Source organism: Misgurnus anguillicaudatus, chromosome 24 (genome assembly GCF_027580225.2).
Source record: "Misgurnus anguillicaudatus chromosome 24, ASM2758022v2, whole genome shotgun sequence".
Taxonomy (NCBI): domain Eukaryota; kingdom Metazoa; phylum Chordata; class Actinopteri; order Cypriniformes; family Cobitidae; genus Misgurnus; species Misgurnus anguillicaudatus.
In genome coordinates, this window is record NC_073360.2 from 49,766,725 (window position 1) to 49,792,846 (window position 26,122).

The window sequence follows — 26,122 nt, forward strand, 5'->3', positions numbered from 1 at the left end:
CACACACACGCACATACTCACTGACACACACACACTAACTGATACACACACACACACAGTTGTGTGATTAAATGAGTGAATCAGGACACAGTTTGTATAGTCTGTAGTGTTTGTTACAGAGTGATGCGTGTGATGATGTCGTAGTGTTTGTTGCGGAGCAGAGTCCTGCACAGTTCCAGCAAAGTTCAGCACCAGATCCGTCAACCGTGATAATATAAAAAATAAATTAGCACCCGCCCAGACCCATACATTTTTGGCCTGCAAATAGACCTATTAATGAAAAAAGAACAAGAAAAATACAACCTTGTATTGCACCACACTTTCTCCACACATCTGATTTTGCCTTTAAACACTTGTTGTCGACAATTTTATATACTTTACTCGCCAACTTTACTTTTACTTCATCCTGTAACACTCTCTCAAACTAGTCCCATTGTCAGTTCTGGTGACGTGATGGGTCAAATGTCATCTTGTTGATACGTATGTGTAATAGTAATTTAGACATACATATATTGTAAAAAAAAAAATTCCGCGCTACTACACGCCCACAAGTAGTTTATTATCCGCCCCGCATCCCCGCCCGTAAATTTTAGGAATGTCACAATCCACCCGTTTTAGCCACTTTTATGCGGGAACCTACCTGACGTGCCGAAGGACTCTGTTGGGGAGCGATTGTGGAATGAACGCATGTGATGATGTCGTAGTGTTTTTTTGCGGAGCGAACGCGTGTGATGATGTCGTAGTGTTTTTTTTGCGGAGCGAACGCGTGTGATGATGTCGTAGTGTTTTTTTTGCGGAGCGAACGCGTGTGATGCCGTAGTGTTTGTTGCGTAGGGAACGTGTGTGTGATGTCATGGTGTTTGTTGTGGAGCGAACCATGTGATGATGTCGTAGTGTTTGTTGCAGAGTGATTGCAGAGTGAACATGCGTGATGACGTGGTAGTGTTTGTTGCGGAGCGAACACGTGTGTGATGTGGTGGTGTTTGTTGCGGAGCGAACCATGTGATGATGTCGTAGTGTTTGTTGCAGAGTGAACATGTGTGATGATGTCGTAGTGTTTGTTGCAGAGTGATTGCAGAGGGAACATGCGTGATGATGTCGTAGTGTTTGTTGCGGAGGGAACCATGTGTTGATGTCGTAGTGTTTGTTGCAGAGCGAACCATGTGATGATGTCGTAGTGTTTGTTGCGGAGGGAATCATGTGATGATGTCGTAGTGTTTGTTGCGGAGCGAACATGTGTTTGATGTCGTAGTGTTTGTTGCAGAGTGATTGCAGAGTGAACATGCATGATGATGTCGTAATGTTTGTTGCGGAGCGAACCATGTGATGATGTCGTAGTGTTTGTTGCAGAGTGATTGCAGAGTGAACATGCGTGATGATGTCGTAGTGTTTGTTGCGGAGCGAACACGTGTGTGATGTCGTAGTGTTTGTTGCAGAGCGAACACCTGAGATGATGTCGTAGTGTTTGTTGCGGAGTGATTGCAGAGTGAACATGCGTGGTGATGATGTCGTAGTGTTTGTTGCGGCGCGAACCATGTGATGATGTCGTAGTGTTTGTTGCGGAGCGAACATGTGTGTGATGTCATAGTGTTTGTTGCAGAGCGAACACCTGAGATGATGTCGTAGTGTTTGTTGCGGAGTGATTGCAGAGTGAACGTGTGTGATGATGTCGTAGTGTTTGTTGCAGAGTGATTGCAGAGTGAACAAGTGTGATGATGATGTAGTGTTTGTTGTGGAGGGAACCATGTAATGATGTCGTAGTGTTTGTTGCGGAGCAAACACGTGTGTGATGTCGTAGTGTTTGTTGCGGAGCGAACACGTGTGTGATGTCGTAGTGTTTGTTGCAGAGCGAACACCTGAGATGATGTCGTAGTGTTTGTTGCGGAGTGATTGCAGAGTGAACATGCGTGATGATGTCGTAGTGTTTGTTGCAGAGTGATTGCAGAGTGAACAAGCAGGATGATGTCGTAAGGTTTGTTGCGGAGCGAACCATGTTATGATGTCGTAGTGTTTGTTGCGGAGCAAACACGTGTGTGATGTCGTAGTGTTTGTTGCGGAGCGAACACGTGTGTGATGTCTTGGTGTTTGTTGCGGAGCAAACACCTGAGATGATGTTGTAGTGTTTGTTGCAGAGTGATTGCAGAGTGAACATGCGTGATGATGTCGTAGTGTTTGTTGTGGAGTGAACCATGTGGTGATGTCGTAGTGTTTGTTGCAGGGTGATTGCAGAGTGAACATGCGTGATGTCGTAGTGTTTGTTGCGGAGGGAACCATGTAATGATGTCTTAGTGTTTGTTGCAGAGCGAACACCTGAGACGATGTCGTAGTGTTTGTTGCGGAGTGATTGCAGAGTGAACATGCATGATGATGTCGTAGTGTTTGTTGCGGAGCGAACCATGTGATGTTGTAGTGTTTGTTAGAGCCCGACCGATATATCGGCAGGCCGATATTATCGGCCGATATTAGGCATTTTTCAAACTATCGGTATCGGCGTTCATAATGGCCGATAAATGAATATTAAATTTTTTTTGTAAACGGGCTTACAAGCCTTTAAGCTTGTCATAAGTGTTGCCTTTAAATAGTTTGTCCACCAGAGGGCATTACTCGTGCTCTCCCTGTTGGCAGCACTCGTGTATAACACGTCACACATTCTGAAACCCGCTGATACAGCCAGACCCGGTCAGAGAGAACAGCGGTTTGGTTCACGGTGAGTTGGTCACGAGACATACATTGCTTGAATAACAATTAAAAGAACATCCTAATCAGGTCTCTTAACTCAAATAAGCATGACAAAATTTGTGACTATCATGTCCAGTTTTGCTGCTGTTAAATAAGCCGAGAGTGAAGCGGAATTACCTAGTAATGTTACGTTGTTACAGTGTAGTTGAATGACTGTCCTTTTAACTTTTGACAATGTGACTGATGTATTTCTTTAATAGTGTGACAGTTAAAGCAATGAGACGTATCATCTCTCCTTAGCCTGTTATATTGAAAATGTATGTTTTACAATTTGCAGTGTGACGTTATCCTTTGCTAAATTATGTCTCGTCATAGACCTGCTAATGCCTATATCAGTGGAAGACCGCTAACGTTAACGAGCTTGAAAACCACAACGAACTTATTCCGCCTAAATAAAGTAATGATTACTGTATTTATAACTTGCATATCTCTTGTTACAGTCCCTGCATTGTAAAATAAAAAATTAGACTTGAGGGGAGTGAACATTTAGACATAGAGAAAAAGTATCAAACGTAGCTTGTGCATAAAAGTTCGCTTTTCTTTTACACGTGTGTGAAATCCACTGACGCCAAGTGTGCGTTGCAGACTGTCATTCAACCGCAGCATTAACGAGTCACATAATTGTTTTAGATCGCTAAATAGTAGGTTTAAGAAGGCAGACAGCAACTGATGATTGAAAATGGTTTAATGTAGCTTGAAGGAACGAATTTAAAAAGTGCATGTAAAGGGATAAGCAAGCTGACATTGTAGTATACCGGAATATAAGACGAGTTTTTTTTATTAACTTAAACTTGCCGAGAGAGAGAGAGAGAGGGAGGGGGAGAGTTGAGCGCGCGAGGCGCAGAGAGAGAGAGAGAGAGGTGCGCGCGCCCGAGACGCAGAGAGAGAGAGAGGTGCGCGCGCCCAAGACGCAGAGAGAGAGAGGTGAATGCGTGAGATGCAGAGAGAGAGAGAGAGAGAGAGAGAGTGAGAGAGAGGTGAATGCATGAGATGCAGAGAGAGAAAGAGAGAGGGATAATAAAAAATTAAAATAAAAGTATTTTCTGGTAAAAACCCCAAAATACGATTGGAAAAGTGGGGGGGTCGTCTTATATTCGGGTATATATGGTAATTATAGTGTAGCTTATAAGGCAATATAGGGACTAATTATTACACACGCACACAAACATTTAGGAGTGACCTTTATCTTGTTTAATGATAATATAAATGATGATGATAGTAATAATGTCATCATTATTTTTTGTAATTATTACTGTCAATAATAATAATAATAATAATAATAATAATGCTGGTAGAAGTAATAGTTGTGTCTGTAGCAGCAATCTGTTAGGGAAATCTGTTAATGTTTTGTTGCACGTTTCTGAAAAAAAATTATCGGCCAATATATCGGCTTATCGGTTTTTAAAACCAACAAACATTTGTATCGGTATCGGCCTTCAAAATCCTTTATCGGTCGGGCTCTAGTGTTTGTTGCAGAGTGAACACGTGTGATGATGTCATAACTTCAGCAGACAAACACTGAGCTGATTCATTTTTCAGTGTTTAGGTTATGTTTATTTTAAATGTTTATTTTAAATGTTTGACACAGTTTATGTCTTTCACTCTGTTGTGTATGTATTTATTTTCTATCTACTATCTATTTTCAGCATTTGTATATAAAAAACGATATAGTATGATTGTTTTAAGCTATTTGAATTACAGGGACAGTGAAGTAATGTCTACAAGTTATATTAGTAAAGACCTGATTATACATTACATTATTATTGAGTTGTCATAGGCTCGTACACACTGCGGTTACATGCGGTTGTGACTCTTGAAACATTGACATGTGTATGGGGCAATAACGTGGGGTAAAACAGTACACAGACACACACACACGTTATTTTTACATTCACAGAACTGATAATGATGGCAGTAGCAGAGGATTGACATCTTTACTGTGTGTGCAATGTTGCCAAGATAATTAAACGTGTATTGATCTGGTGTTGTGTAGATTTAGTTATGTGGTGTCATGATGACAACAATGATGGGCGTCTGTCTCTCACACCACTCAGTTCTTGCTTTCATCAGACACACTGTGCTCTTATGTTAAAAATGTAATGCTTATTAAACTTTATTTCATTACATCATTCATGAACATAATTTGTAAGTCCTGTCAGATCAATTTCTATTGACATTGAACTTGAAGACTACAACTCCCATCATCCCTCGCTCTTTAACAGCGTCATCAAGCTGCAGTGTTGTTGTGGTTTAGTGACCTCTAGTGGTGAAACTGTATATAATGCCTTTAAATGAGACATAAACATTGCTTACATTTATATTTATATGAATGCTTTGATTTATTTAAAGATCCGGCTAAGAGCATTCATTTATTCACTACACTGTTTTGTGTTTTAATATAAAAACAGTTCAAGAGTCATTTCAGTTCAGACGTTACTGTGTGTGTGTGTGTGTGTGTGTGTGTGTTTCTGTGTCTCTGTGTGTGTTGTCTTCATCTCATCACATTGAATCATGACTGCCCTAAATCAGTCCATGAAAGCGCTTATATTTCTATTTTAAACATTTTGATAGCACCTCACTGAGATGGCAGATGGGCTGCTGATGTTATTTCTTAGTGGGACGTCTGGCATCAAAGTAGATCTGCTGCTGATTTGTTTAATGTTTATGTTTGAGAAATATAGGTTGTGTGATTTGTGTGAAGTGATGAATGTTGTGAAGTGAACAGCGGGGTTTAAATATATAAAAGTACACAAAGCTGCAGTTACACAACATCTTCAAAAAGAACAAACACAACGGACTCATTCATCTTTGTGTGTGTGTGTCAGGTCGTCCTATAAAGACTGTAACACACTTCACCTGCCGATGGAGCGTTTCTCTCCCGTCAGACGCTTCTCAGACGGCGCTGCCACCATCCAGGCCTTCAAGACCCAACTTGAGATCAGACAGCTCAAACAGGTACAAGATACAGAGAATAACATTTGGATATTTGTTGATATGATGCGTGTGTTGTGTGGGATGTGTGTCTTTGTGTGTTTAATGTGTGTTTAATGTGTTCAGGAGTGTGAACAGCTTCAGAAGATGTACGCAACTCAGCAGGATGAGCGTCTGTTGGAACACACACAGCAACAACACATCCTCTACCAGCAAGAGATACTACACCAGCAATCACAGGTCTCTCTCACACACACACACATGCACACACGCACACACACACACACACACACACACACACACACACACAAACACACACACACACACAAATGCACACACACACACACACACACACACAAACACACACACACACACACACACACACACACATTGGTTGTGTGTCTGAATGTTAAAGTGTTGACTTTCTGTCTGCAGGCTCTGTCTTTGGCACATGGAGAAAATCAACCCAGCAGTCACCTTACATACCAGCTACAGAGGTACACAAAACACACACAACACAACACAACACACAGCACTAATAGTTATTTTTGAGTTGTTTCAATAATGACTAATAAGTGACAGTAAAAATGATTTTTAGTAAATGAATTAATTTTTCCTGTGGCTGGTGTGTTTTTGTTTGTCAGTACTGTTGCGTGTCAGTACTGCTGCGTGTCAGTACTGTTGCATGTCAGTACTGTTGCGTGTCAGTACTGCTGCGTGTCCGTACTGTTGCGTGTCCGTACTGCTGCGTGTCCGTACTGTTGCGTGTCCGTACTGCTGCGTGTCCGTACTGCTGCGTGTCCGTACTGCGGCGTGTCAGTACTGTGGCGTGTCAGTACTGTGGCGTGTCAGTACTGCGGCGTGTCAGTTCTGTTGCGTGTCAGTACTGTTGCGTGTGAGTACTGTTGCGTGTGAGTACTGTTGCGTGTGAGTACTGTTGCGTGTGAGTACTGTTGCGTGTGAGTACTGTTGCGTGTGAGTACTGTTGCGTGTGAGTACTGTTGCGTGTCAGTACTGCTGCGTGTCAGTACTGCGGCGTGTCAGTACTGCGGCGTGTCAGTACTGCGGCGTGTCAGTTCTGCGGCGTGTCAGTACTGCGGCGTGTCAGTACTGCGGCGTGTCAGATCATCAGTGTTTGTAGATGTTATTGAATCATCAGCACTGAACATCTGGATGATTTATGACATTAAACGTTTAGATGTTAGATGTTTTGGGTGTCTGTATATTTATAGTCTCTTTCTTTCTCTCTCTGTCTGTCTCAGGTTGCGTATTCAGCCCTCGAGTCCCCCTCCCAACCATCCCAACAATCATCTGTACAGACCAGCTAGTCAGAGTCCTCCGCCGGGGAGTCAGGGGATGATGCAAGCGCACGGTCAGTCTCAGATAATCAGGAGGCGTGTCATGGATTGCATGTCAGTAATGATGACGGTGTTAATCTCCTCCCACGGTGGGCCGTCTGCAGTGCAGTATCAGCACGGCGCCGCCATTTATCAGTCTCCCAGCGCCAGCCCTCCGCCCACCAGCCTTCCCCGCATGGCGCTATCCAATCAGCAAGCGCCACAAGGACCGCCCACCCGCACGTTAAACCAGGCTCACCCGCAGCAGGTGACCATTCAGGTTCAAGAGGTGGAACCTGGGGGCGGAGCTCAGCGGCAGGGTTTCCTAGCAACGCCGTGTCACAGAGTTCTTGGGAAACAGCTGAGTGCCGATAACGCTGAAAGTCACAGGTGACACCATTTAATTCAGGCATCATCCGGAGGTCTTGCATTGTGTTTTATTCATTGTATTTTATTAAAGGCTCATATGCATTTATTTATTTATTTTTCTTTGTATTTTTTATTTTTACAAAAGTGAAAGACTTTTACTGTATTGAATCTTTGTTGTTTGTTTATTTCAATCCAGTGCAACTTGTTTTAGTGATTCACAATCATCTTCTTTATATTTGTCCATGCAGTAAAATGAATGTTGTTTTGTAAATGATTTGTGTAAATATTGAGGATTGTGTGTCAGTAGAGGAGACGATGGACAGCTGCTCTCAGGTACTTCATCATGATGATGTTGTGTCTCTTCAGTAGATTCCTGTGTCATCTTCACTTATACACACAGATGAATCAAATCTCTCTGATATTCTTTGATTTATTTTCCCGTCAGTGAGTTTGACACAGGATTGGTTGTGTAGTTTCAGAATCAGACTCTATAGTTGTGTTGTTAAGTGTGTTTGTAGTTTTAATATTAATATTACTGTATATATTTGAAAGTTGAAGTGAATAATGAAGTTTGTAATTTATGCATCTGCTTTTATTAGAGTTAGGGTATTTAATGTCATGCATGATGTCACAGAAGAGGCGGAGCTAGAGTCTGATAATAACGAAAATAGTAATGATTGATATGCTAGCTAGCTATAGCTGTACAAGATGAAATGATCGAGTCTTGCAGTCCAGCGATGCCCGTTATCATTTTTTTAAGTCACCCCAACACCCTACAACAAACAGATCTAGTAGTCTGAACCCAGCATAATTTATTCACTTTCAGGTTACTGTTATAGTTAATTCAGTTTCCTTATAATAATCATTTAATGATTAATATTGATTTGACCGTGTTACGGTAGTGATGCATGTAAATGATCAAGAAGATGAAGAGCCTGGTGTTCCCCACAATCCAGTCACCTCAACATTTCTTTTCTCATTTAATTTCTTTATTTGATACAAGAAAAACACTTTCTCATGTTGACCTTAATATTAAAGGGAGGGTGTCATGCCCCTCAGGGGCCGAAATCTGATGTGGGTGTGGTTATGCTAATTTCTTTACTGTGATTGTTCTGTTACAGTTGCAGTCTGAGTCGCTTCCACTGTTCCTCAACGTACGATCAGTTTAACCCGCACCTGTTCGGCGAGGGGGTGCACGGCTCCCCCGGTGTGACGGGAATGGTGGGCACCTATAACCCCTACCTGCAGGGGGCGTCTCTGAAGGTCCCCGGGCTGGAGGGCTATCACGGCGGCGGAGGCGTCATGGGTTACGGCAGTCCGTCCGCACTGCAGCAGGCTCTGCTCTCGCCGACGCCTTTGGAGTACCGGCCCGCCCAGCAGCACGTCACTCCCACGCTGCAGGGTCTCCTCTCGCCTCGACACTCTCTCACGGGACACGCCGACCCCCGGCTGCCCCCGCAAGACCTCGCGGCGCTGCTGAAACGGCATCGCCCCGCGCCGTCTTCCGCCGTGACCGCCAACCCGCAGGACTACGGAGAGATGTTACTGTTACAGCAGCTGGGCCAAGGGGCCGAAACCTTAGAGCACACCTCTCAGCAAGCCCCGCCCACACAGCACTACCATCACCTGCTCCAAATCAGGACCCCTTCCGAGTGCCCCGTCCCGACCCTTCCACACTCCGAGAGCATGGAAGAGGACGAGATGCCGAACTATCACGAGGGCTTGCTGGCTAAAGCCGCCGCCCCCAGCGCAGAGGGACACGAGATGTTGGCTCCTCCTCGTGGCGGCACGCCCCCTTACTCCTCCCCCACTCATAGACACGCCTATGTGCGTAACGCCACAACGACGAGAGGTTTGATCTTTTTCTGCAATATGATTAGAATCATCTGGGTTTCATTTTATCTTTTTAATAAAAAAGTTAATTGCAGTAAGGTTTGTTTTTTGTGTCATGTTTCTCAAAGCTAATTTAAATGATTTCTCCTCTTGATTAGCTAATCAAGACAGTGTTACATGTTAATGTGGTCATTAAATATTTTTGGTGAAGTTTGACCCAGTTATGTTTCTGGTGTTGAATTGTGTTTTTGTCTGTGTGTCAGAGTCGTGTGGTGAAGCTGTCGACTGCAGGGGGATGGATGGCGATCACAATGGTTACGGCTCACGGGCCGCGCAGGGCGACGCATACAGACCCAGAGGATCATTACAGCGACATCACACCATCCAGACCTGTGACGACGCTTACGTACGTCTCTCTCTCTCTCTCTCTCTGTGTGTGTTTCTGTTAGTCTGCCGTCTGTTCTCATCACAGATCTCTTTGACTTTACGAACAGGCGGAGACTATGTCTGGAATGAGCTTATTGGCTGGGAAGGCGCTGAGCTCCGCCCGCATGTCAGACATCCTCAGCCAATCATCTCTGAGTGGAAGCCAGCAGCTGCAGCAGCGAGGGGGCACAGCGTGTGTAAACTCACACTACAACACAAACACACACACACACACACAGAGTCTTCATGTTGTTTTGTGTTGTGTGTTTAGCGTGTGACGTGGAGGCAGAACTTCACCCGGCCTCGTGTTACCCATCATCCTGCACCAGCGACATGCTGCTCAGCTATAAACCACCTGATCTGCAGTACAGCGTGGAACAGGCCGGAGTTTAACCAACACAGGTACTCAACATTTACCTTTGTGTTCTCCTGCAGACAATCATAACATCTACTTGTTGCTTTAGATTATCCAGGTTTCCAATGAAGTCAGGAGGATTAAATAATGATCAGGAGATTCATGTGGGTCACACGGTTAAAATGCTGAGTTATTCACGGGGGTGTGCGCGTGAAAACTTAGTTATGTTAAAATAACTACTAAATATTTACAGATAGATGAGGTTTAGCAAATGATCAGATAGTTGTTCTCATACTAACAGAAAACTGAGAACTCATGCAAAATGAAGAGATGCGTTTGATGTAAACAATCAAATAAATGTACTTGATGCATAAATACAAAATACAATATGGGGGATTATCACACGTCCATGTTTCATGGGTGGGACTTGTCAACTTTGTGCATGGTCACTTCCAGCTCAGTTCATCAATGGCTGAAACAAATACTAGATGTCACTGCTCTAAGTCAAACAAACAACACCAATCCTACTTAAGTTTTCTTGGATTCTTGAATTGAGTCTTGAAGTGGATTATGTGGCACTTTTTACAACATTGCAGTGTTTAAAAGCAGCTTTACAAGAAACCATTGAAAATGAGGGAATTATTTATATATAGAATATAAAGGAATCAAATAGAATTGAATATATGATATTACTGCAAAGTTTTGTGTTCTCACAAATAAAAAACAATATTAATAAAATGGTATTAACTTTGCTTTTAGTATTAAGATGTATAGTCAATATGATTAATATCAGGTATATTTATTTAATGTGTAAATGATTGTGTACTACTATAATCACGGCATTTTGAGATAATTTTGTGTTAAAATGTTATGAGAGAAAACATAAACTCGTTGTCATTTGCGTGCTGTTTGCGATCTGTTTTACGTTTTTTTTTTTGTGCTTGAATATTTATATTGGCCAATTGTGCCAGTGACTGTTGCATTATTGCTAACAACACATTACTTTGAACATGTTTAATTATCTTACCAATGATAGAGAAATAAATCAACTTTTAATTATATGACCAGCACCTGTATATAAAAGGAATAAAATATAATGTAATATATGGTATTACTTCAAAGTTTTGTTTTCTCACAAATAAATTAAAATTAGAACGGTATTAACTAATAAAATGGTATTAACTTTCCTTCGAGTATAAGATGTTTCGTCAATATGATTAATGACAGGCATCATATTAAATTAGACACCATATTAAATCCATCTTATGTAAAAATGGCCCCTAACAAACGAATAAAACGATAGCAGGGTTTTTATTACATAATTTGCAATAATACCATGAACAGCAGTGCAAAAACATCATTAGGTGCATCTCAGCACTATACGCTTACAAAAGTGAAGTAGTGACGTCTATAGCAATAAAAGCTATATTAACAGAAATTACTAAACCCTAAATTAATCTGTATTCCTTAAATTGAGTCATTCACCAGAAGTGGACGTGCACAAAGATGGCTAAAAGCGTAAGTACTAAGTGTGCTTAGTATAGTCTGTAAAATGAATAACACAATTCTGTCTATCAACACTTAATCTGTTGTTGTCTTCTGGCCAGTTTCAATCAAACACCAACTTTAACTTGCCCACATTTTAAAATTGTTGTGAGCATTTATTTAAAGTCTGTATTGAGTGGCAAATGTTTATATTCCCAAAAATGATATCAACTTAAAAAAACATGTATACCATTACTGTGAAATAAAATGAGTCATTCTGTGAATTGGATTTTTGGTCATACCGCCCACCCTTTATTAAATCTTACTGATGAAACAGATAAAAAATAAATATTTTTGAAGTTAAGCATGCAAATGTGCTATTAAATAATTAAAATATTGACTTTAAATCTCAGGTGTACTTCAAGTAAATAACTTCAGTGAAGGTTTGTAAAGCCCTGCCGACTCGCTCATGAAATAACACAGATATAACCACACAGTTATACAATAGTTCAGCCAAAAATGAAAAATTGCTCACCATCAAGTCATCTGCTATATATATATTCATATTTTTTTTTTTTTAATGTCTTTTCTCTCTTAATTTTTATAATGTATGGATATGAGGTCCACCTCGCTCAAGCCCAAATATTGTGCATCCATCCTTCATAAAAAACTTCCAAATGTCCCCAATGAGCATAAACAAAAGCCTTCTGTGGGGAATCTGTGTGCTTTTGTAAGAGATATATCCATATTTAAAACTTTACAAACAATAATAACTATAAGCAGATGTCTCTATTTCTTGGGCTCAACTCATTGTTTTTGGTGTTAGCATTTAGGCTCATTATCGTTTACTCTTTTTCTTTTTCTTGGTCTGGCAACACAAGTTAAGTTATTTCCTGTGATGTCTTGTAGCTCACGTACAGAAGAGAGACACGTCACGTCTGTGATGCATATATTTAATCAAACTATTACTGCCGTGTTGTGTAACAGCATCAGCAACTTGATGTTTGTTTGATTTGAATCAGATGTATCTTCAGTTTTTACAGCTTTACCTTTAGACAAACATGTGTCATGTCAGTAATCTGTTATTTCTTTCTTTCAGGGGTGTATTTGCTGTATAAAGGTCATATCCCTCTGCTGTGTTGTGCTGTCATGCCAAATCCTCTTCATCTGTCTGTCGGGTGCTGTGGGTGTGGCCTGCAGGCAGGAGGCGGGGCAGGAGGCTTCCTCCCGGCCAGCGTCACGTTGAAGTTTTCTTTGATGGGATACAGCGAGCGCCGCCCCGTCTGCTGCCGACCAATAATCATCCACCCTCCCTCACCCTTACACCTCCCTCTTATCGTTGCCATAGCAGCGCTCTCTGCGCACTCCGACGTACGAGGCGAACGCAAGAGTCTTACGAGAAAACACACACACACACACGCACAGAGACTCCATTACCAAACGCCACAAACCCAAAGTATTTCACTGAAGCCTGTGTTAGTTCACCTCTCGCCCGCCCCGCGTGTGGATCGCTCCGGTCGGGCCGTGATGTCATGAACCACCCGTTCCCCGAGCCGGCGGCGGGGGGAGAGAGGGACGGCGTGCGGACGGCTAAATCTCAAACACTTCCCACCTCTACTTTTTGCTTTCTTTTAACACATTTTTATGGCTAATGTTCTGTAGGAATTATGATTCTTCTTGTTTTCTGTAAAGACATTTTATCAGTCAAATTATGACGGTTGTTAGTAAAACGGTTCTGTGTTGCAATAGCAGCGTTTCTTTCCTCACAAACTCATTTTTGCACTTTTTCTGTTTTTGTGATTTGTATTTTCCTGCTTCATTTCCTTCCTGTTTTTTCTTCAACCTCCTTCATTCCATCACTCTCTCATCACTGTTGCTCTCTCTCTCTCTCTCTCTCTCTCTCTCTCTCTCTCTCTCTCTCTCTCTCTCTCTCTCTCTCTCTCTCTCTCTCACACATTCTCTTACTCAAGCGCACACACTCACTCATCCCTCTCTCTCTTTCTTTATGTGTCTTTGTCTCTCTGATGTCAGTGACAGCTGAATTGTGGGTAGTAGATGATGGTGATGTTTTTATTAAGCTTCATATCTGTTTTAAAGCTTTAATTGGTTATTGTTTATGTGAATATTGTTGAAAAAGCTTTTGCATTTTTTGTTTTTTTTATGTTATATTAATTGTTTTAGCCATATTAACTGAGAGAGAGCGAGAGAGAGATGCTTCATTATTCTCAGTTTTAAAGAGTTTGAAGTGAAACGTCATCTTCAGTCTGACCAAACTAATAGCTGTCGTATGATCTGAGGTGAGACCAGCGTCATCTCTCATTCTTGTCCTCTTCTGTTCTTTCATCTTTCTGTCATTTTGTTCCTTTTTTTTTTTGACTTTGTTTTTGGAAAAATACTAAAGTGCAACAACATCTAAAAAAGAATTCCAGACAAACTGAAATGAAATAAATAAATATATATAAATAAATAAATAAATGAATATGACAGAAATGTGTTGACCGACTCTTATTTCAAGCAGGTTTGATGTTCGTTCTAAATGACTCTTCTTGTTTGACTCGGGAATCGTTCATTCAGTTTGAAATTAGCTGAGAGTAACTGCAAGTCTTCCTGTAGTCAAGAATGTTATCATTTATAATCATTCATAATCACACATATAAAAGCTTTACCTGTCACAGTAATGTCTTCATGCACTCTTGCCTCATTTAGTAAACCTGGGTCTATGAATATGCAAATTAGATATTGTCTCTACTCAATTGCACAGCTTGAACCATAGATATGAATATGCTAACTAACTAGTCCTCGCACCACATCAGACCATAGATGTATATGTAAATAGATGCTACATTTGGCTGTTTCAGACACGCATATCTATAACTTGAACTACTGATTCACTGTGTTTATGTGATTGGTTACATGTTTGTGACGTAGGAAACGCAGGTGATTTTAAATCACTAAAATAAGGCTGTCTCTAATATTAAGGATAAAATACTCATCAAATGATGAGTGCACATGTTTTTTTTATTAAAATAGCACATAGATATATAAACGGGGTGGCTCGGTGGGTAGCACTGTTGCCTTATAGCAAGAAGGTCTCCGGTTTGAGCCCCGGCTAGGTCAGATGACCTTTCTGTGTGGGGTTTCTCCCTGTGTCAGCATGGGTTTACTCTGGGTACTCCAGTTTCCTCCCACAGGCCAAAAACATGCAAGTTAGGCATATTGGAGATGCACCCCCCAACCTGTGTTTGGATTAACTTGGTATGGATTGACTGGTTCTTGACATGAATATAACCATAGATGCTGGAATTGTATAAAGGAAGACAGACATATAAACAATAATAAAACACTGATATTCCCCACAATGGGAGCCCTGTAAGTGTTTGAGGTGATAAAGGACTGAAATCTATTGTTCAAACTAATCCAGAAGAATCAGAGATGTTGAAATCCACTCATACTTCCATACTATTCCCAGAATAAACACTAGTAGTTTCTGGTCCTTAAAGATCTGGGAATGAAGTTTAGATGACATCAGCATCTTTTACCTCAGTGATTTAATGCTTCTTGATTCTTACTCAGCAGATTTCTGCTCATCAGTATGAATGAATGAATGAATGATGAGGTCATTGTGATGTCATCATCAGATCTGTGTGCACTTGCTTCTGTCTAACAGTGAATCTGCACTGCAGAGGTTCAGCAGCAGCAGACATGAGCAGTTGATCACAGATGTGTATGTGTGTGTATTCATTACACAAACACGCTTGTGTCCTGCTGCCTTCTCTCAGTGTTGTGCATCAGTAATAAATCAAAGCTCGCCTTCCGTCCGAGTGCTGCATCAGACTCTGTGTGTGTGTGTGTTTGTGTGTCTGTGTGTGTTTGTGCTCTGAATGGATACACAGCTTGTCGACATTAACAGCGTCTCTGTTCATAGAGGTAAGATGCTCAGTTTGTATTTGTGTGATTTTTTCTTACATGCAGTGTTTGTTTTGGGGTCAACATCACTTGGAAGAGATATTAATTCTGCATGTAAACAACATCGGTTTGATTATCAATCAGTCTGATCAGAGATGATTCAATCTCTTCTGATTCACATTTAACTCAATGTTATTCCTGCTGATGCATTTGTACATAAAACACAGACACACACACATGCACGCACACACACACACACACAGTGTTTTAATTTAAACCCCTGATGAGAGAGTTCTGTGTGTGTGCACAGGTGATTATGCCTCTGACAGCTTTGTTCCTTCACACTTTCACTTGGGCCTGTGCAGGTAAGAGAATACACTCACTCTCTCACTCACTCACTCACTCACTCACTCACTCACTCACTCACTCACTCACTCACTCACTCACTCACTCACTCACTGTATCACTCACTGAATCACTCACTGAACCACTCACTCACTGAATCACTCACTCACTCACTCACTCACTCAATGAATCACTCACTCACTCACTCACTGAATCACTCACTCACTCACTCACTCACTCACTCACTCACTCACTCACTGAATCACTCACTCACTCACGGAACCACTCACTCACTCACTCACTCACTCACTCACTGAATCACTCACTCACTCACTGAATCAATCAATCACTCACTCACTCACTCACTTACTCACTCACTCACTGACTCACTCGCTCACTGAATTGAATTACTCACTCTCACTGACTCTCACTCAACCTCTTATTCACGCACTCACTCACTCTCACTTTCTCACTCTCTCTCACTTTCTCACTCACTCACTCACTCACTCACTCACTCACTCACTCACTCACTCACTCACTCACTCATGGTCATTCACTTAAAGTGACCGTTGCCATTGTTTGGCTGATTCAGCATGTGGAATTAGTAATGTCAATCTAATAAAACGGCACCTCTGAATGGCCTGAGAGCGGGATTAAGCGGATCTGATGCAAAAGTATTTGATGAGATGACTGTATAGTACATGTGTCCAGAGCATTCGGTTAATATCATTATCATTTTTGACGTTTAGCGCCTTCTGCAACTCATTTTTAACAGTCATGTCTCATAAGATATCACAAATATAACAGAGTCGTCTGTGAGGAGTGAGATTTGCTGCTTTGTTTTATGTTTTGTATCCCAGCATTCATAGCTCTTTCAGTTTTGAGTAATGAATATTGACTACTGCCAACTACTGGTATGTAAAGTGATAAAGTTATCTTGCACAGGAGCAGAACACCTGTGATACTTGACAGTCAGGTGTTAAGGGCTCATTATAGTTGTGCAAAGGTCCTACGGCATAGCCTCGATGCATATATATACTTTCCTCGATTTCATATATACTTCTGTCATTGTCCGCATTGATGTGCAATTACACATACAGACCACTAGTAGTCAGTATCCACAGCCCTGATTCAGTCTGATTTATCTTCACAGTTTGCTTTGATGATAATAGTGACAGTGACCTTACTAGATCACGTGAGTTGCATTTAGGGAACAAATGTTAAAAACCTCACAAGCCGAAACATCAATGAAAGAAACATCATGTGTCGCTGAATTCCACTCGCCTTATGTTTTTCATTTGCACGCTGAAGCCATTCGCCTCAGATTAGGTAAGAGATAAGGAGTTAGAGATATGGAGTTAATTCACGATTATCAGGATTGTTATTTGATGTAAAGGTGAAAGTCGCATGTGTATAATACATGCAATAATAAGCCTATAGGTAGCCATAATAAATAAGTGACTCATGAAAAGTAGCAGGGACTATAAATTACGTTGGCTTGGTCAGTCAAGGCAACTTTGGACCCAGACGCAGCCAATGTGAGCAAACCTCACAGTCTGCGCTATTGTGTTGGCATTAGTTTGGTGTGTCCCTACTCTAACACACACTCATTTTGATCTGTTTTAATCTTTTTCTGTGATTGGCACAGCTGCAATTGAACCCGTGCCCAAAATTGATGGACAGCAGACCTCTTCAATAACTTTACAGGAGAATGTTACTCATCGCTTTAACTGCCAATCAGAGGGATGGAATCCACAAGCCCCTCCTCTACTTTCCTGGTACCTGAATGGGGAGAGGCAGAGCGAGGTTACTGGCAGCAGGGGGGTGGGGCGTCTGGTCATGACATCATCAGGTGATGCTGGCGAGCTGAAGTATGGATCTGAGAGGAACAGCACATTCACGCTTAGACCCAAACGCTGGGACAGAGAGCTGATGTGTTCAGCCCAAAACCCCTTGGGCGGAAAGAGCTACAATGCAACTGTCACACTCAATGTACAGTGTAAGTCACCACTGATCCTTAATTAACTGGTCATTCATTGTGGCACATTACAATTTTCCCTCCATTTTTAATTTTTTCGATTTGCACAAAGTTTAGTGACTAGCATCTACAGACACCCAAGACTGAGTTACATAAATTGGCAATAAACCAATCCGTCTTGTCAACAGATTCAGAGGTGAACATGTCAAAATGGTTATGATGAATCTGTGTCTTGACATAAAGCTGTTTATGTTCTCACAGTCATGAGGGTTCAAACACAGTTTCATTACAGTATCACCTAGAGCTTTCACAGATATAAAAAGCTTCAGTCTATAATCCTGAGATCTTAACTATGCTTTTCATACTGCTTTCTATAACACATCATCAAACAGTACAACTAAGGTAAAACATCCTGAAGTCTGAAATCTAAAGCTGAATTTCTCCTTCATGTTTTAGTCCAACCAGAGATTCTGAGGGTTGACGCTCACTACAGCGAGACCTCGGACCCCGGCCTGTCCCTCATTTTGTTTGCTTTGGTGCGATCCAATCCACCTGCTACTATCAGCTGGGTGGATCAGTCCGGTCATCTGGTGGCCAACACCTCAGACTTTCTCATACTGGACTCGCGGAGCTACCCGTGGCTAGCCAATCACAGTCTACATGTCACTCTGAGTAGCCTATCAAGGAACATCTCCATTAATGCCAACAACAGCCTTGGCTCCGCCCACACTAACTTGACTCTTACACGTAATGTTTAGTTTTCAGACTTTCTTTAATTTTAATATATGTGGCAAAATGTTGTGATGTCAGGTGATGTTATGTCAGGTAATGATGACATATCAGGTAATGATGACATGTCAAGTAATGATGTGATGTCAGGTAATGATGTGATGTCAGGTAATGTGATGTCAGGTAATGACGAGATGTCAGGTAATGACGAGATGTCAGGTAATGACGCCAGGTGATGTCAGGTAATGACGAGATGTCAGGTAATGATGTGATGTCAGGTAATGATGTGATGTCAGGTAATGATGAGATGTCAGGTAATGATGTGATGTCAGGTAATGATGTGATGTCAGGTAATGACGAGATGTCAGGTAATGACTAGATGTCAGGTAATGACTAGATGTCAGGTAATGATGTGATGCCAGGTAATGATGAGATGTCAGGTAATGATGTGATGTCAGGTAATGATGAGATGTCAGGTAATGATGTGATGTCAGGTAATTATGTGATGTCTGGTAGTGATGTGATGTAGGTAATGATGTGATGTCAGGTAATGATGTGATGTCAGGTAATGATGTGATGTCAGGTAATGATGTGATGTCAGATAATGATGAGATGTCAGGTAATGATGTGATGTCAGTTAATTCAGGTAATGATGTGAATTCAGGTAATGAGGTGATGTCAGGTAATTATGAGATTTCAGTTAATGATTTGATTTCAGGTAATTATGAGATGTCAGGTAATGATGAGATGTCAGGTAATGATGTGATGTCAGTGATGTCAGGTAATGATGAGATGTCAGGTAATGATGTGATGTCAGGTAATGATGTGATGTCAGGTAATGATGAGATGTCAGGTAATGATGTGATGTCAGTGATGTCAGGTAATGATGTGATGTCAGGTAATGATGAGATGTCAGGTAATGATGTGATGTCAGGTAATTATGTGATGTCTGGTAGTGATGTGATGTAGGTAATGATGTGATGTCAGGTAATGATGTGATGTCAGGTAATGATGTGATGTCAGGTAATGATGTGATGTCAGGTAATGACTAGATGTCAGGTAATGATGTGATGTCAGGTAATGTGATGTCAGGTAATGACGAGATGTCAGGTAATGACGAGATGTCAGGTAATGATGTGATGTCTGGTAATGATAAGATGTCAGGAAATTATGAGATGCCAGGTGATGTGGTAATGATGTGATGTCAGTGATGTCAGGTAATGATGAGATGTCAGGTAATGATGAGATGTCAGGTAATGATGTGATGTCAGGTAATGATGTGATGTCAGGTAATGATGAGATGTCAGGTAATGATGTGATGTCAGTGATGTCAGGTAATGATGAGATGTCAGGTAATGATGTGATGTCAGGTAATGATGTGATGTCAGGTAATGATGTGATGTCAGGTAATGATGTGATGTCAGGTAATGATGTGATGTAAGGTAATGATGAGATGTCAGGTAATGATGTGATGTCAGGTAATGATGTGATGTCAGGTAATGATGTGATGTCAGGTAATTATGTGATGTCTGGTAGTGATGTGATGTAGGTAATGATGTGATGTCAGGTAATGATGTGATGTCAGGTAATGATGTGATGTCAGGTAATGATGAGATGTCAGGTAATGACAGCATGCCAGGTAATGATGTGATGTCAGGTAATGATGAGATGTCAGGTAATGATGTGATGTCAGGTAATGATGACATGTCAGGTAATTATTTGATGGTAGTTTTGTGTGATTGGTTTACAGCAGTTGTAATAAATCTGTATGTTTTTTTCAGAAGTTTAATACTGATTCAAATTCTTGGATGTATCATGCAGAATTCTTGCAGTCACGGGTGGAGGTGCCAATGTTTGGAATAGTGACAGGTGGAGCTCTTGGATTCGTTACCCTTCTCATCCTCACGCTAATGGTCTTCTTCCTCTTACAGAAAGACAAAACCAAAGCAATCGGTACCAAACACACTTTATCTCACAAATACTAATAAAAGTTAAAACTTTTGAACTTTTTTTAACAAGTCTTTCTCTCTTTCTTGCTCAGAGGATCCAATCACTCTGCATCTTTCCTCCAAATGGTGGGACAGTTGAGTTCTTGTGGTCTTTAATAAAGCTTTAGTTTTATAACAGGGCTGATCAGTCATTATTAATACTGGTGGTGTTTTTCATTGAGCAGCAGTAGTGATGTACTGAAGGTTCAGGTGCATGGGATGTATCTCCCAAGAGAGAATATGTCACTCCCATCACATGTGCAGTTGAATGATGATCGTGCGCTCTGTAAGGGTGAGTATTTGTTAGTGACTGTTCTCAGACCAGTAAACTATAAACACAACAAACTCTCATCTGTAAATGTTTGTAGGACAACAGAACTCCAAACAGAACACGCTGGAGAGGAGACGGGTAGATGAGGAAGAGGAAGATTTGTCCACAGCATACGCTGCCCGAGGTCAGAGGTCATGACCTGTGAGAGATTTATTTGAAGCTCTTGATGTGTGTCTTTGTGTTAGGTTTAGTCTCAGCAAATGTATGTGATTTGATTATGATTTTGTCTCTACAGGGTTTGCTAGATATCCAATGGTGGGTTACATCTATAAAGTGAGCAGCACCAGTAGTGATGAGATCTGGCTCTGATGATCATTCTCGCTGATTTTGGTGACATAAATTACGTTGACCAATTCGGCTACATCATTTACACTGACTGATTTAGCGACATCATCCACAGTGACTGATTCGATGACATCATTTACGCTGACTGTTTCGATGACATCATTCACGTTGACTGATTCGATGACATCATTCACGCTGACTGATTCGATGACATCATTCACGCTGACTGTTTCGATGACATCATTCACGCTGTCCGATTCGATGACATCATTCACGCTGACCGATTTGATGACATCATTCACGCTGACCGGTTTGATAATATCATTCACGCTGACCGGTTCGATGACATCCTTCACGCTGACCAATTCAGTGCAGTGTATTATGAGATGACATTGTTAAAATGAATGTTTGTGGGAATAATATTTAAAGACCGGAAATGTTGAGTACGTTCATACTCAGTATTTTAAAAACAAAATTTACCCAGAATTCTCTGCTGCTATATGGAATGTAATTTGTAATATAAATGGAGCGTATATTAAATCATTAATCATTATAAGATCGGTATATATTTAAAGAGGAGTATAATAAAATCTTGACATTATATTTAAAGAAGAGTTTGATAAAATCATATGTGTGTGTATATTTATTTGTAAGTATATTTGTGTATAGCTCAGTGTAAGTGTGTAGGTATGAATTATGATTTAATAGAAGCATGTCATGTTCTTTCTGTCCACGAGGAGGCGCAGCTGCAGTCTTTACTCTTAAATCTTCTGTATCATCTCATGCTTGTCTCAGTCAAACATTAAAAGAGACATAAACTTGTCCAGATACATTACAGACTCCAATAAACTAAACATATAAAGAAGAAACCATTTCTTTTTTTTTTATTACATTTTGCATTGTTGTGCCTGTAATGATCTGCAGTAGTTTTGCAGATGTGAGTTTGAGATGTTTGGAGATGTGTGTGTGTGTGTGTGTGTGTGTGTGTGTGTGTGTGTGTGTGTGTGTGTTTCGCAGGTGCTTGTGGTCTACAGTTATTGAACAGGAAGTCATATGTGGTATTCTTCATCTCCAGTCTATATGAATATATGTACAATTACAAGAACTTAAACACACACCTACACAAACAAAACTAATAACACTGATAAACTCATTTTTAGTGTAAATTTTTTTCCATTAAAGTGATTGTAGAATTGAGATTTGTTTTGTTTTGACTTGAATAAATGAACTTTAGTTTGAGTTTATTTAGTTTGATTCGATGTTCTGATCTCAGTTGTTATCACACATGAACATTATAACTGTTTGGGGTAAAATTAGTAAAATCTTTGTGAATCTTTGCCAGTCACTTCCTGTTCATCATCATCATCATCATCATCATCATCACCGCCTCAGTGTGTGAGTCAGACACTCGCGCTCTCACGGGTACGTACATCAATCTTTATTTTTCACTTTTCATAACTAAAAGTTTAAGTTTAATCTGTTTCTGATTGTTAAATTTTAAGTGATATTTGAAATGCATTATACATGGATGCGATTTCTTATATAACTTTTCAGTTTGAATTTAAATGAGACAACTTGAGGATATCAATGAATCTAGTTTAACTTTAAACTGCTTAGTTAAAATTTTTATAACCAGATATTGGCCTGGTTTAAAATGAAACCAAATGTAGTTACCAACCAAAGCGATTCACTATAATTTATTTTTAATAGTTAGATTGTATTGTGCTTGTATATAATTTAAAAATAACTATTTTTGAATTTATGTTTTTTATTCAAAGCCTTTTAACGCAGTAATGTGGTAACGATTCCGTGACCTTCAGCATGATCTTTATTAAGAAAACTTCATGCATTGTGCTTAGATTTCAACCTGTTAAACAAATTCATGTCAACGTGGTTTTGTGTTATTAAATAATTTACAAGTTAGGCTATTTAATTTAATCCAAGATATGAAATTAGGCAAATGTTTTTGCACAACAGATTAAAAGGTATTTTAGAAATAATGAAAGTTAAGAACGTTGAGATCATTCACACGTCAAAATGGAGGATTATGACAAATCAGCAGACAGCAGCAGTTTAATGTTTTTATTAACAGGAATCAAAGTGAAGAAAGAAAATACTGAGAGGAGAAAGAAAAATGAATAAAAGATCTTTCATGTGTCTGTTCTGCCTCCTGACAACTGTGAGCACAGAAGAGAATAAACTGGGTGAGAGAGATATGTTTATTCAGTGTTCATTTAGTGTTCTTTAGTGTTCATTTAGTGTTCATTTAGTGTTCATTCAGTGTTCATTTAGTGTTCATTCAGTGTTCATTTGGTGTTCATTCAGTGTTCATTTAGTGTTCATTTAGTGTTTATTAAGTGTTCATGTGTTCACTCAGTGTTTTCTCAGTGTTCATTTAGTGTTCATTCAGTGTTCATTTGGTGTTTATTAAGTGTTCATTTAGTGTTCATTTAGTGTTTATTAAGTGTTCATTCAGTGTTTATTTAGTGTTCATGTGTTTACTCAGGGTTCACTCAGTGTTCATTTAGTGTTCATGTGTTCACTTAGTGTTCATTCAGTGGTCAGGTGTTTATTTATTCAGTGTATATGTGTTTGTTCAGTGTTTATGTTTACTCAGTGTTATGTGTTCATTCAGTGATCATAGTTTATGTTATTTAGTTTCACCATTCAAAGTTTTACAGTAGGCCACCACCACCAGACTTGTTGTTTTAGAAGTTTTAATGTCCATTCATATTTTTCAATCTATTTTATTAAGATACAAACAGAAATATGTACAAAAATAAATTTTCAGGACTAAATGTTTTCTTTAGGCATTGTCAGTGTTAAGTGTGACGCCTCTTGGCACTAAACACATTTTGAGCGTTTTTGAGCAGAATGAAGTAAGAAGACTAATTTCTTTAAAATAAGAAATGAGGATTTAATTTCATTTAGGTTTAAGAGATCCTGCAGTTTCCTGCTATTGCTCAAGTGGAAGGGGAGTTTACCCTAAAAACTTCAATTTACATTTTTATACAGTTTTAATACTATATACACACATTTCATGTATTTTCTGGATGTATTCTATTAAAGAGACAACAAATGTAATTCTGGCATGGTGGTCGAAGACTTTTTCACAGTACTGTAAGTTTAAAAAATAACATGATCAGATACTGTGAATAAGAATTATGTTTTAATAAATGTTAATTTGCTTTATTTTTGCTTCTAGACATTAAGGTCAAAGAGGGTGATACTGGTTTAATACTGAATTGTGATGGAGGAACGTTTCCAGCACATGAAAACAAGGCAGAAATAAATTTTACATGGGATGCATCTGGAGATTATCAGTGTGACGACTCTCAGGGAAAGTCAGTAATAATGACAGTAAAGATTCGATGTAAGTAGAGGTACGAGAGTCCTGCTGATGTTCTCATAGTGTACGTGATGTTTTGCATTGAAGTATTTTTGTGTATTTGTTACTGTGTGTAGCAAGTGAGGATCTGATTCAGCTGGACACCACAGCGACCATCGCTATATTGGTGGGTGATATCGCTGCCACAGTTCTGATCGGTTGGGCTGTTTACAGCATCTGTGCTCAACCCAAACCCAAGAGCACCTATCAGGGTAACAAAGGTGGGTTTACACAAACAGTCGAATCATTATTCATACTAGGCAACCACACCTGAACTTCATGTTCTCCATCAGACGATCTGAGAGCCTTCTGAAGAGACACTTAATAATCATCTAAACTTCTCTACAAAGCCGTCTACATGCTGAATGTCATTTTATTAGTGACTTAAACACTCTTAAATGTTCATTTGTACTTTACATCACAACTTAATGTAACTTCCTGGTTTTCTCTCTGTTTCCAGCCTCTGACAGACAGAATTTAATTAATAATGCTGCCGGAGACACTTATCAGGTAATACATCATTTATTTAAAGGTAACGTTAAATGATTAGTTGTAAAGTATGAATTAATCCTGTTGTGTTTCTTGGTGTTTAGCCTCTGGGCAACCGATCAGACGATTACAGCTCGCTTCAGCCAAATCGCAAGAATAAAAACAAAAATCAACCACTTTCACCATAAAATGACATTAAAACAAATCTTCTCATCATAATTCAGCTCAATGTCAGAATATGTGTGTTGTTCAAACCATAGTTTTATAAACGCTTTTAATCCTATAGAGACACACGATAAACACAACTCTTACACTTCAAAAATACATATCAAAAATAAAGATCTAAATAATTAAAGGAACTTGATAAACATCTCGTATTTGGTAACGCTTAACAAAAAAACATGAACTAAGAGTAATGAGTGTTGTAGACATTTTTCTTCTTTTACTAACAAATTAAAATGTATTATGTTAGCGTGCATTTCAATAAAACATTTCCACTTTGTTTTGAACAAAAGAAAACATTTTTAAAATCAGACAATGTCTTCATTTCACCTGCTGTACTTTGTATTCTTATTTCTATTCACAGTTCCTGTAAATGTTTATGAATTTTTGCTATAACAGTTTATACACACACGTGATTAATAAATCATGCAAAATCATTTATTGACTTTTATTTTCATACTTCTGTTTCATGAATTAGTAAATAAATGTTTTTAAATGACTCTCATCTTTCTAGTGAGATGATGATTGGTTGTTTTAAAGTCGTTTCATCTGAATAATTAAAAGTAGATTTTAATATTAAACATTGATTGTTTTTGTTTTTCTGTCATAAATGTCTTCTGTTAGCTCATGTGTGTATAAAATACTGTTTTGATCAAATATGTGTGTATGAAATAGCTTAACATTTAGCTCAAAATTGTGAGAAACAGAGCCGCATTATTTGTGATATTATTTTGTCTTAATTCTCATTAAGGTTTGTAAAGTTAGTGATGTTATTCTGGTCATCGTTTCTGTTCCTCACAACAGTTACAACATTAACTTCTTATTTCACAATAAAGTGCACATGAAATCATTTGGACTTTTGTAATAGTTTATCATTAAATAATTCTGTATTCACTTTATAATGATCATTTGTTTGAAAAGCACTCATTTGTGTTGTGACGTGTGTTTTTTTCTTGGTAAAGCAATGTTTTGTATGTTCAGGTTTT

The 26,122-nt window shown here is 39.5% G+C and overlaps 3 protein-coding genes across 7 annotated transcripts in view; all 3 read left to right on the top strand.

Annotated features, from left to right (window-relative positions):
* Window positions 1-13,965, top strand: part of LOC141361479 (serine/threonine-protein kinase SIK3 homolog) — a 30,816-nt gene extending 16,851 nt beyond the window's left edge. For both annotated transcript variants that reach the window (XM_073862892.1, XM_073862893.1), the window contains 9 exons: window positions 5,565-5,694; window positions 5,797-5,910; window positions 6,106-6,167; window positions 6,933-7,397; window positions 8,498-9,228; window positions 9,473-9,610; window positions 9,693-9,825; window positions 9,905-10,037; window positions 12,575-13,965. In XM_073862892.1, the coding sequence (XP_073718993.1) occupies window positions 5,565-5,694; window positions 5,797-5,910; window positions 6,106-6,167; window positions 6,933-7,397; window positions 8,498-9,228; window positions 9,473-9,610; window positions 9,693-9,825; window positions 9,905-10,028 (1,897 nt within the window). In that variant the 3' untranslated portion in view covers window positions 10,029-10,037; window positions 12,575-13,965. The remainder of the gene's footprint in view (window positions 1-5,564; window positions 5,695-5,796; window positions 5,911-6,105; window positions 6,168-6,932; window positions 7,398-8,497; window positions 9,229-9,472; window positions 9,611-9,692; window positions 9,826-9,904; window positions 10,038-12,574) is intronic.
* A 1,190-nt stretch (window positions 13,966-15,155) lies between these two features.
* LOC129437217 (transmembrane protein 25) lies at window positions 15,156-21,925 on the top strand. Of its 4 annotated transcripts, none has more exons than XM_073862902.1 (9): window positions 15,158-15,402; window positions 15,692-15,746; window positions 17,375-17,725; window positions 18,161-18,451; window positions 20,255-20,386; window positions 20,475-20,508; window positions 20,607-20,713; window positions 20,798-20,876; window positions 20,988-21,925. In XM_073862902.1, exons 2-8 carry the CDS (start codon window positions 15,698-15,700, stop codon window positions 20,836-20,838), a joined length of 1,005 nt encoding a protein of 334 aa, XP_073719003.1. In that variant the 5' UTR covers window positions 15,158-15,402; window positions 15,692-15,697; the 3' UTR covers window positions 20,839-20,876; window positions 20,988-21,925. The 4 variants fall into 4 exon arrangements, with proteins under 4 accessions (XP_073719001.1, XP_073719003.1, XP_055051369.2 ...); XM_055195394.2 differs by having other exon boundaries at window positions 15,159-15,402; window positions 20,790-20,876; window positions 20,988-21,924; XM_073862901.1 differs by having other exon boundaries at window positions 15,159-15,402; window positions 20,790-20,893; window positions 20,988-21,035.
* Window positions 21,926-22,158: 233 nt separating this feature from the next.
* LOC129437226 (T-cell surface glycoprotein CD3 delta chain) lies at window positions 22,159-25,986 on the top strand. Its single transcript, XM_055195408.2, has 6 exons — window positions 22,159-22,459; window positions 23,130-23,241; window positions 24,243-24,410; window positions 24,503-24,646; window positions 24,886-24,935; window positions 25,019-25,986. The coding sequence occupies exons 2-6, from the start codon at window positions 23,172-23,174 to the stop codon at window positions 25,100-25,102; spliced, it is 516 nt and encodes a 171-aa protein (XP_055051383.2). The 5' UTR covers window positions 22,159-22,459; window positions 23,130-23,171; the 3' UTR covers window positions 25,103-25,986.
* Window positions 25,987-26,122: the final 136 nt, after the last annotated feature.